Genomic DNA, 12,318 nt, shown 5'->3' on the forward strand with positions numbered 1-12,318 from the left:
AAGGAGAAATGGAATTTCTCTATAAAATCTCTTTAATAAAATCATAAATATAATTTTAAAGCACTTTTTTATGTTTGCTAAGGTTTGCTTACTGAATTTAGTTCTTATTCTAACCAAAGTTCTTAAAGACCCTCTTGATATCTATAGTTGATGTGTTTTGAGGAAGCACCTGTTACAGACAGCATTAATTTCATGTTATAATAGGCTTACTATCTCAGTTTCTCACCTCCTTACATTCTTTTTTTCCCCTAAAATGATTTCAGTAATACTTTGTGCCTTTACAGGCATGGTATGTTTTCAGGAGTATTATTCCAAGTGCCTCTTTCTTGATCCTAGTTCTAGAAAATTCAAGTTCAAAAGATCTTGATAACTGCATCCACACGTATGTTAGAGCAACCTGCTTTAATACATGGGATGATTTTATGATAATTCTAAATGCAATTGTAAAATTGTATTTGAAACCAATGAGACTTACAACCGCTTTCCAGTAAATAATTTGAAACTTGATGAATTCATTACAAGCCAAAATTCTTATAAAATTACTATTGTCATATTTATGTGCTGTCAAATATATTCTCCTGGACATATATGTACCAGAAGGTGTTTTCTATCTAATGAAGATTTGTTGTTTCCTATTTACATTTGTTTACATTTTATTCAGACTTAAATTATTTTACATATTTAATAATCATGCTTTTATTCACCAAATTACATACTTAAATAAATCTAAAAAATGACATTTAATTTGTACTTACTACCTTGAATGAAAGTAATATATCAGCCTAGCATTTCTTCTTTTATACATCCTATAAGTTGGGCTCAGAAATAAGAACTGAACATTAATTTTATGGGTTTTTTTCTACTCGATAGGTGCTATGGATATAGAGGAGAGAAATCGCCAAATGAAAATTAACAAATACAAACAGGTAGCCGGATCAGATCCCAGACTGGAACAAGATTACCAATCAAAGGCAAGACATTTTTCTTTTTAAAAGTTGTAAAATAATCAGTTAATCATATGAAACTGTTAGATTCTCAAACTGCTGAATGCAGATTAGTCAGACACAAACATATAATGCAATGGCCCCATGATATTATTAAATGCTAAAATTTATGATGTGTTTGTATACCAACTTTTAGGTATAGACTTGCCTTAATATTTAGAAAAATCATTATATAATATAGGAGATTAAGGAAATGAAACTCATAAATGATCTGAAGAACAAAGCTTTTAGAATTTTTCATTTTATAAAACCTATAAAGGCCCTAACACCCTCAAAAATGTTTAGGAAGAACTTCTATTATCATCTTATGGTTTTCCTACATATAGAATTTTTTTACTTTATAGCATTTTAATTCAATCTGATTTATTAATAAGTTATTGGAACAAAATACATACTCATGAGGTGTTGTAAAGAATTCAAAAAGTTTTTTAGTGAGAATCTTTTTGAACCACTTTTTGGTAATAAATTTCCAATGTAGGGAAAAGAAGTATTATTTCATTGTTCTTGCCCTTCATTGCCTTTATATTTTCAAAACATTTTCAGGCTCATCATATTATTCATTCAAAGACTTTGCTCTGATGTACCTATTTAAGATTTAACAAAAGAATGAAAATAGCAAAACTTATTCCAAACATTTCATTATTGTGTGGTCTAATCATTGCAGTCATGTATTATTTGTGGTCTGTTATCTGTGTATTAGAGAAAAGCAATTTGGATTTTTATACAGTTAGGACTATTTTATCCTTACCTTCATTTTTTCTCAATTATAGCCCATTCTTCAGTAAAGATAAGACTTATGAAGTAAAGCACAACTGGCTATGCTGGATGTGCATATGTGGTAGGTAGCATAGGTTTCAGTTTCTCCATTATATAACCTAGAGGAGGCAGATAGTCTTACCTCAGCATCACCTTCCAAGCCACCAATCTCTTCCCCAGAGTACATGAATATTGACTGATGTGGTGAATACAGGATTGTTCTGCTGTCCTGGAAATGGCACAGGCCTAATGCCAAGAGAAAGGTAAATTTAAGACAAACAAAAAATAGCCTTGCCTTTACTTAGCAGGTTTTAACTTCTAGAAATTTTATTCTAAAATGGAAATATGAATAACTTCAAATAGGTTCAGTGCATTTCATAGAAAACAGATTTGCAGTGATAGAATATTTCAGATACATCTCTAACCTTTTGAGCTTGGTATCAGAAATGATATCTGTGCCTTTCCAGGTACTTTTAAAAATATTTCTGCCTAGGGCTAAATAGGAAGAAAGACCTGATCTTTTGTGGCATCTGCTATGCTCTATAATCTCTCATTTATTCATATTATATAATCCAAAGACCAAGGCATGAAGTCCTGATAAAATAGGATATTAAAGCTTCCATAAACATAAGATAACACATATTTGTTTTGTTTGTTTATATCCCACTATACTTCAGGAAGGAATGTAGATGATTCTTAAAAATACATAAAATACTCTCAATAATATCGTCAATGAAGAAATGAGTATCAAGGGAAAATGAGGTCAAGAAAAAACAAGGTAACGCCAGAAGTAAAGCTTGTGAACAAAATGCATAGTGTGAGATCCTATACACCTGCTACATGTGGGGCTTACATTTTGACTGTGAGCTTCCTCACAAGCAGCAAAGGCAGAAAAGGAAACTGGGTCACTCATATGATGTACATTGTTCATACAATAAAAACAAGTTCCTTAGAAGCAATGCCAATGATTCTTGTTATGGATACCTGACAGAAATTCATTACAAGGGGATGGACCAAAGGAATACTAAAGAATGCCTGAGGCTTCAAAGTTTTATAACGTTGACATCAATTATTTTAGGTTAGAAAAAATTTAAGTCTTGGCAAAGGACTTATTATGCTAAGCAATATAATTTCCTAGGTATTCTCTAAGGCAGTGGTTTTCAACGTGTAGACCCAGACCAATAACCTCAACATCACCCAAGGACTTTTGGAAATGCAGTTCTCTGACCCCCTCCAGACCTACTTAATCAAAACTCTAGGGGTGATGTTCCTGGTTTTAAAAAGCCTCCCATGTGATTGTGATGTGGACTACAGTTTGAGAACCACTGCTCTAAGGTGGGCTGCATGTAAAATTTACTTCCAGGTAACTGAATGAGTTGACTTCCTCTTTTTAGGGTTTTAGCCAGAAGCCAGTGATGGATGATGTCATTTAAAAATGGAGACTTTCTTCTGAGAATGTGATCTGACTCCTTTACAAAGCCTCTCCTAGTATCTAACAAATCCTATCTGTTGAATGTCAAGTCAAGTACATAGAATTCTGTTCACTATTGCTGGAGTTGTGTGCTCAGCCTAACCAAAAATGCAATCAAGTCATTAAGGTACAACTTTTGAAAAGGATCCAAAGCACGACTCTATTTTGTTCCACTACAAATTTCCTGATGTGGAACTGTCTCTGCTGGGTCATCTATCTGCCTATCATCCCTACCTTGATCTTAACTCTCTCATGGATCAAAGAGAAAATTACAGAGGGTTCTTTCTCAGTCAAGCGCATGTATAGATTTAGTTATTATTCATTTCCATACTAACAATTATTTAGATTAAAATTTTCAACTGCATCCCCTCTCTTTTTAACTAGGGATATTCACCTTATATTTCCATTCTTTTCTTCCTTGTTTGAGAACAAGTGCCAATTAAATACTTGCTATTGAGCTATGCACTTTACTACATTAACTCTAATTCATGAAAAAATCATTTAATTGGTAAGGGAACTAAGCCATAGAAAAGTTAAGTAATCTACCCAAGTTTACAGTAAATCATGGAAAGTATTATTTGTAGCTAATCTGGTTTGCAATTTTGAGATAACTGAGATTAAATCCAAAGCCTATGGAGCATATGCTATACTTATGAGCTATATTTCTGAAATTCTAGTGAAGCTATTAAGAAGCTTTCATGGAATATAATTGTTAGCAAAGTTTTTTTTTAAACTACACATTCCACATTTTAAATGGCATTGCTTCCCTGAATTTTTCAAGCATTCTGCATTGACAGTGGTAAACAATTCTTACTAATTTATAAAATATCTCCTTAGTAATTCACTTTGAAAGTACCTGCAGAGCAATGCCTATTTAAGTTACTGTCTTTCTAAACTTATTTTAAGTATTTGAGGAAATTTGTAAGCAGACAGCCTATATTTAATAAAGCATCAAAACCACATGCAGACATGATTCCTATTTAATCAGTGGATGATTTCTCAGGGCTTTTCCCCTCAAAACAGAATTTAACTATGTAGCCAATGCACACTTTCATGCCTATTGCATTGTCTTTATCCCAGTTTACATGTGATTCATCTATTCTTCTCTCAACATAATTTAAGGATCAACTTAAAACCAATGTTCTCTGCTCTTCATTGGTTCAGAAAAACATGATTTGTTTATTACATTTAACAATGTGAATTATAATTCAGCATAGACCAACTACCCTTCCATGAGTTACATAATTACAATAATTAGCAATAATTGATAAACAATGTAGGTATATCTGAAAATTAATATGGAGAATTTGATAATAAGTATATGATGTTTGCTTTTTAAATTAGCCATATTTAATGTTTTTAAATGAACTTGGAGGATATTTTTTAAAAGATTTCAACAGAGAAGTTACACAGTTTATTGATACCATGTTTATTTGGAACTCAAAGCTTATTTCTCTGTAGAAAAAAATGTTCCTTTTTGTTGGTAATGTTCCGACAAAATTATCACAAAAATATTTTACCCCTATTGTAACACTTGTAATCTGTTTTCTTATTTATCACTCTAGAATTAAGTAAGATAGCCCATAAATGTCACAGAACTTTTCAAATGTGGACCAGAAGTTCATATTAATCCATTTAACCTGCAATCTAATAGACTGAGTCAGTGTTCTGGGAGTGGAGCACAGCACAGCAAAAGAAAGGAAAAAAAAGAGTTTTTCTCCATTCTTTGTACATACCTGATCCTGGGCACTTGTCACCTTTTCTTCCAGGCTTCTTGTCTTGTAAGAATCCATTCACTGATTTCAAAGAGACATATTAGGAAGAAAGCAATCCCACTAATGTAACTTACATTATAATATGAACTACACAACAGAGATAGTTTTTTTTTTTTTTAAAGGTCTGTAAATACAAATAAACCTCACACGATGGAGCTGTAGGCAGTATCAATATAAAAAAAAATTCAGACTTTTAAAGGCAAAGTATTTTTGGCAAGTAGATCACCGTTGTTAACTAAACTGTTCCCTTAATTAGAGCTTACTCTCTTCTCAACACTGAGAATACACATTTAAGGCCAGCCTTCAGTGTTTTAAATTGACTTTCAAAACACAAGCAGTAGGGACCAGAAGAGGGGAGACAGGTTGGGGCTGGTGAGGAGTGGTATCTATGGGCTGCTTGTAAGTTTGGTGTTTGTGAGTCAGGAGTACTTTAAGACTCTAATATCACTAAAATATGGCAGCAGTACTTGAGTACAGTGTAGGAGATGAGAACACAGCCTGGAGACAAGCAAACTCCACCTGGGTGACTTTCGGTAGGTTAACCTCTTACTCTCAGTTTCTTTATTAAAAAGGGCTTTGAGATCTACTTCATACAGCAATGATTAGGAGGAAATGAGATAATGTATATACATGGTTTAGCATTTAGCAAAATGCTTAATAAATGGTGCAGATATTTGTTATTATTTTTTTATAATAACAGCAAATGTGCCATAGGCACCAGAAATGAATACGATAAGGTTGAAAAGAAATGGTAAAGAAATAACTGAACTGATGAAAAGGATTTTAGTGTAACTCAGATATCATTGAATGTTCCCTTTATTCTCAAATAAAGAGACTGAAGCAGCAGAGATCAAATTTAGGGGGAAAGAATTTATGAATCTTCAAAGAATATGGAGATAAAAAAATAAAAAGAGGGGGCTTCCCTGGTGGCGCAGTGGATGAGAGTCCGCCTGCCGATGCAGGGGATGCAGGTTCGTGCCCCGGTCCGGGAAGATCCCGCATGCCGCAGAGAGGCTGGGCCCGTGAGCCATGGCCGCTGAGCCTGCGCGTCTGGAGCCTGTGCTCCGCAACCGGAGAGGCCACAGCAGTGAGAGGCCCGCATACCGCAAAAAAATAAATAAATAAATAAAAAGAGCCTGGAACATAACATATGATGAGAAATTACAAACTAAATTACTGAAATTAAGAAATGATGTTATCAAGGTTGACATTCAATGAGCCTGGCTCTTGGAAAGCTGATTAACAGGTAGGCATATGGCTATGGGTATGGGTATTTAAAAAGAAATACTCTTTAAGAGCAGTGACATAAATGGATCTGAAAACTGAAAAACTAAATTTATAAAAAGTGAATTTTAAAATGTACATTAGGTGACCTTGTACAAATCACTAAGATGATACGTGGAAATACATGTAGTTATTGAAAGTGAAGAAATGAAAGATAAAATTTTATAGCAGTGATTGATATAAAATGCTAGGAGATTTTCTTTTTGGATAAGCAGAAAAGTTCAGTTTCTGGTAGCATATAACAGCCCAATAATAGTACAGTTGAGCTGCGTCTGGTGTGCGCTGGAGGAAGAGCTGCTCCATCGTTGATTATCAAGCTACCCAGAGAACCTGGTATTCTCATGAAACAGACACCATTGTGCCAGTGTTAGATGGAATCATGTGATATATAGAGCAAGAGAATTCTAATAGGAATGATCTTAGTAACCCGATCTCTACCCTGCAAGGTCTTCAAGGAGTAGGTTAAGAAGTCCTGTGGGAAGTAATGAAGCATCCTTTCTTGGAATAAGCAGTTCAACTGTTTTATGAACAGAAGTATGATTCAGATTTTCAAAAAAAATCCTGCTAGGCTTAGTCTAGCCAGATATCCAGCAGAATGGTTTCATTTTTAAAAAATCAGAATTAAGAGCACCTCCTCATAGTTTCCATTCCAAACTAGTCAAGAAATCTAATCACTTACTGATGAAGATGCCAGGGAGAATGGCAGTGGCTGCACCTGGATTTCTTCACTGAAACCTGCCATTTCTCTAAACGTCCATTCTACTTTGTCAATTTTCTCTATTGTTGTGTTCATTTCTTTATAACCCTGCAATAAGATAGCTCCACGTTCTTTAGCAAAATTAGCACAGTATGCTAATAATAGTACCTACCTCATAGGATTGTTTTCAAGATTAAGTCTATTTATATGTTATGTATAACTCAAACAGAGTTTGGAATATAATAAGGAATAAGTAAATGTGAGCTGTCATATGATGATGGTGGGATGGTGATGGTGATGATGATGGAGAAGAAAGAGCAAAAGAGAAATCATTTTCAACAGACACCCTGCTCTTACCAGGTCTATTTCTGTTGCCAGCAAAAATCTACTAGATACAGATTAGTATATCTTTAAGGTAATCCTAAAAAATAGGTGGGTGGAAAGGGAGGAAAAGTGTAAAAACTAATGTAATCTAAAAAGTTAAAAAGTGATTTGGGTTGTCTCATTTTTATCAGGTTAGTCAAATGTTTATCTACCACAAATGATCATTCTTGCCATGTCTACTCTTTAGCCAGCTGGGATGTACTTCAAATTTAACTTAAACATAGAGAGAGATAAGATTAAATTTACACATAATTTATCTAAATCTATGATATGCACACACACATATCTTAAAGCTCTGAGCCAAAGGAGAATTCCTCTCCTCCATATTTTAGCTGATGGAAGCAACAACTATTTGTTTCTTCCTTGTCTCACATGTACAAACATACCTCACTTTATGTAACAGACCCACAGTTACAAACTTAATAGTAGATCATTTTAATGGAATTTTAGAAATTTTATAGTTTTATCTGTGACTAATCTTTGAATATAAAAGTTTCTAACTGTAGGCTTCTTTTTTCATAATATTTTCTAGGGCTGTCATAACAAAATGCCACAGATTAGGTTGCTTAAACAACAGAAATTAATTTTCTCACAGTCTGGAGGCTAGAATTCCAAGATCAAATGTTGGCAGGTTTGGTTTCTTCTGAGACCTCTCTCCTTGGCTTGGAGTTCGCCAGCCTCTTGCTATGGCCTCACAGGGTCATCCGTCTGTGTGTGTCCATGTTCCAATCTCCTCTTCTTGTAAGGACACCAGTCATATTAGATTAAGGCCCACCAGTGTGACCCATTTTACCTTAATTACTTCTTTAAAGGCCTTACCTCCAAAACAGTCACATTCTGAGGTAGTAGAAGTTAGCACTACAACATATGAATTTGGGGGATATACAGTTCAGCTATAACATACCTATACAAAGTAGTTAATGGTCTTTTAGTTTAACACCTTAATGCATTATGAAAGCATATTTGATTATAATGTAAATATGTATTTTTAGGCAACTAACTATAGCTATTTTGTTTCAAACTTTTTGATTTTTTTAAAATTGTGTTTACTTTCTCTATTTCTCCAACTACCTTCTCACATCCTAGGAGATGAAATATTTTTGTGTTGGCAAGTTCATTTTAAAAATTACTTTTCATAGTTATAAAACCACATTTAAATTTAAATATGTTTTTCTTAGCCAGACATTCAAGCATGTGTCTTCTTTCTTTACATTATATTTGTGAATTGCTACCTCATACTATATAATCACATATCAGGCCAGGAAAACCACATGTCAGGTCAGGAAATATAAGAAAGATATTTTTTAATTATGAAGAAGTCATTTGAGATGACTGGGACAGCAACTTACATGTTGTAGAACACTATAAAATTACAGAAGAAATTGTAATTTCTCTCTTTTTAGTAAATATAATGTTGCTAAAAACTAACAAAAGAAAGATCTTTAAATAAATTGCATCTAGCTACTCTCTGGTCAAAGGGTCAGTCTATGGACAACAGCTGCTATTGCCAAGAGCATAATTTCTTCCTATATATTTCCTAAGAACACACAAGGGAAACATTTTTCTTTTACCTCCAGCAAAAATAGATATTTATGCATTCACCTTTGCTTTCATTAAGCCTGCAGGGTTGCTGGTTTGCTAACAACTAGAGCGCCCTTTGGGGGATACAAGGAATGAATGTAATGGGTCACTGAAGGGTGAGAGATCTTGCTTTATAGAATCAAGGAGGATAAGAGGAAGGAGGAAGGAAGAAAATGTGATAAATAATGCAGAAACATTCTTTCCAACTCAAATTTCATATAATTTTAAAGGATTAAGTATAGCCATATAAAAATTACAAATATAAGAATATTCAAGACAACAGAGATGTGAAAACATATAAACCCTCTGAACCAACCATGACATTTATCACTTCCTAAAATACATATATTCTGTCTTATGTGGTGCTTATTTGCTTGTTTCTTACCTTTTTATTAAACTTCACACTTCTTGAGAATGGGGATATAGTTTATTCATCTTTGTAGTCTCTCCAGGGGCAAGTAAGGACAAGATATGAACTTCTGGAGAGAGTATGGGTAGGTTATTACCCAAGAGTCTAAAACAAATTTTCTAATGGACATATGACTATTGGTTTCTGTCTAGAGTTAATCATAATAGAAAGAATACTCAGAAAGAATTGGAAGACTTAGGTTCTAATTTTGATTCTGCCACTTATGTGATAAGACTTTGGATACATTGCCCAATAGTTCTTCACAACCCAACTTTTTTCTGTGTACAAATTCTGTGTTATCTATAAAGTGCTCCACAAATATATGGTAGTTTGGAGGCCACACTGAAAAACATCATTATATATTAACACTTGGGTTTTAGGCAGCCTCATCATTAATTAAGCAAATCATTTAATCTTGTAGCTTAATCTTTTTTTTTTTTTTAGAAGATGTTGGGGATAGGAGTTTATTTATTTACTTATTTATTTATGGCTGTGTTGGGTCTTCGTTTCTGTGCGAGGATTTTCTCTAGTCGCGGCAAGCGGGGGCCACTCTTCATCGCGGTGCGCGGGCCTCTCACTGTCGCGGCCTCTCTTGTTGTGGAGCACAGGCTCCAGACGCGCAGGCTCAGTAGTTGTGGCTCACGGGCCTAGTTGCTCTGCGGCCTGTGGGATCCTGCCAGATCAGGGCTCGAACCCGTGTCCCCTGCATTAGCAGGCAGATTCTCAACCACTGCGCCACCAGGGAAGCCCCTTGTAGCTTAATCCTTAAAATTAGGTTTGAACTAGATCTTCTGTATTTCATTTCCTTTATCTAGTGTTGTCTCATTATTGATTCAGTAATCTCTGATCAGTGTCAGGCTCTCTACTCAATGTATTCTCACAAATGATTGAATCTACAGATTTTATAATTAACTTATGGTATAATAATTACGATTTATAGAATAAATGTATGTGTATAATGTTTTTGCTTCATACTTCACATGAAATAATTGATAACTAAGTTTGAATTGAGACTTAAGTCAAAACCTTTAGTCAGTTAAGGCAATCAGTCAACTAGGAGGGCAGCATGGAGTCTTCCACATCTATAATTTCAATTTAATTTGGCTAATTATAATTTGAACATATCTACTTTTTATTATGTACTAGCTTTGCTCATGAGCACAAAAATTAGTTGTAACTTTTCTTCAGTTGGAAGGATTACAGATATTATTTATTAGCAAAATTAATTTACTAATATCTTCCTAAACATGGAATTTTGATTATTTCTACATCATCAACTTTGAAAATTGTAAAATAATACTCCAGACTGGAAATAATATAGCTAACCTTGGAATATATCTCTTATGAGAGAAGGAACTTTTGGCTGGTGATAATTTCAGGAGGCAGCAATATTGTATGTAAAAGAGTACAGAGCTCAGCTTGGCACATGGGAAAGCCCAGTTATGGTAGCTGTTTTTATTATTTATTATAACAAGTGAGGTAGGAGTAATAACAAAAACTTTACAGTTGAACTCGATTCTGATAGATGAACCAAAACCCACCATTCAATACAACTTTCTGACTAACAAAGAAAATGGCTATGATTTTATGATTGACCCTTCTTAGGTCATTTTCATGACCAGGAATACTCTCAAGGCTAACAGTCTTCAGGGTCAGTCATGTAAGAACATGTTACTTCTCAAGCCCATTTTCACTTTCTGCCAAAAAGAAAAATCATCGGAATTTTAGATGGAATATGAAAGTGTTATTTCAAAATGACATTAAATGTCTTTTTATATAGGTTAGTTCGTATTTTTTTTAAGTTCAGGTTTTTTTTGTTTGTTTTTGTTTTTTTAAATTCATTTATTTATTTATTTTTGGCTGTGTTGGGTCTTCGTTTCTGTGCGAGGGCTTTCTCCAGTTGCAGCGAGCGGGGGCCACTCTTCATCGCGGTGCGCGCGGGCCTCTCGCTGCCATGGCCTCTCCCGTTGCGGAGCACAGGCTCCAGATGCACATGCTCAGTAGTTGTGGCTCACGGGCTTAGTTGCTCCGCGGCATGTGGGATCTTCCCAGACCAGGGCACGAACCCGTGTCCCCTGCATTGGCAGGCAGATTCTTAACCACTGCGCCACCAGGGAAGCCCCTAGTTCGTCTTTTTTTAATTATTTAAATATCTCACTTGTTTAAAATTCATCCATATCTAGTTATAAGTAGTATAGTTATGTTATTTCCATGCTGGTTTTGTATTCTGATTATACATGTCATTTTATATAGTTTTCAAATTTCAGAAAAGGAAGAAAATATTTTAAAGAAGAAAACTATATGTGAATATTTTAAAAAGAAATGGCTTAGGTTCTAAATATGCTGCCTAGTATCCCATTAAACATGAATTTATGGTTCACAATTTATTTTGATGAAAAGAAATAGAATGACTTTAATATTAACAAGTTAATTGTATAAGCTTAGTTAATTCATTTAACTTATTTCTCTCAATTTTCTCATCCATAAAATGAGGAAGGTAGATTACATCCTCTCTGAAGTCATTTTCAGCTTTAAAATACTGTGATCTTTTTGAATGACTCAGTGACGAGTGAATAACTAAAAATACGTTTCAGTGCCAAATAAAGGATCGTTATATGAGTCCTCTTTTTTTAATATCTGAACGTATTTTGTTATCTCGGGGGACATTTAGTGATATTCTCTTTCCTGCTACTCAGAACTGCATACCACAGGTATCTCTGAAGCTGATCAGCTTTAAGTCTGGATTCTGGTTCTGCAACATTAAAAGAATAAAAATTACCAGAAAAACAATCAAATAAATAATAATAAAATGGAGGACTAAGTGAATGAGGAAGGAATAAAGGAAGAAAGGGATAAAGGCAGGAAGAAATGGAAAAAAGAAAGAGGAGGGAGGGAGGAGAGGAGGAAGCAGGCAGGCATAATCCTTCCAGTCTAAGAGTTCATAATGGAATTAAGGA

The 12,318-nt window shown here is 34.4% G+C and overlaps 1 protein-coding gene across 50 annotated transcripts in view; it reads left to right on the forward strand.

Annotated features, from left to right (window-relative positions):
* RIMS2 (regulating synaptic membrane exocytosis 2) overlaps positions 1-12,318 on the forward strand; it is a 552,349-nt gene that overhangs the window by 403,339 nt on the left and 136,692 nt on the right. For 37 of the 50 annotated variants that reach the window (XM_059042501.2, XM_059042509.2, XM_059042507.2 and 34 more), the window contains one exon: positions 871-971. The exons of the other annotated variants lie outside the window; for them this stretch is intronic. In XM_059042501.2, coding sequence (XP_058898484.1) covers positions 871-971 — 101 coding nt within the window. The remainder of the gene's footprint in view (positions 1-870; positions 972-12,318) is intronic. 50 annotated transcript variants of the gene reach the window in all.

This window comes from Kogia breviceps, chromosome 17, assembly GCF_026419965.1.
Source record: "Kogia breviceps isolate mKogBre1 chromosome 17, mKogBre1 haplotype 1, whole genome shotgun sequence".
NCBI lineage: Eukaryota > Metazoa > Chordata > Mammalia > Artiodactyla > Physeteridae > Kogia > Kogia breviceps.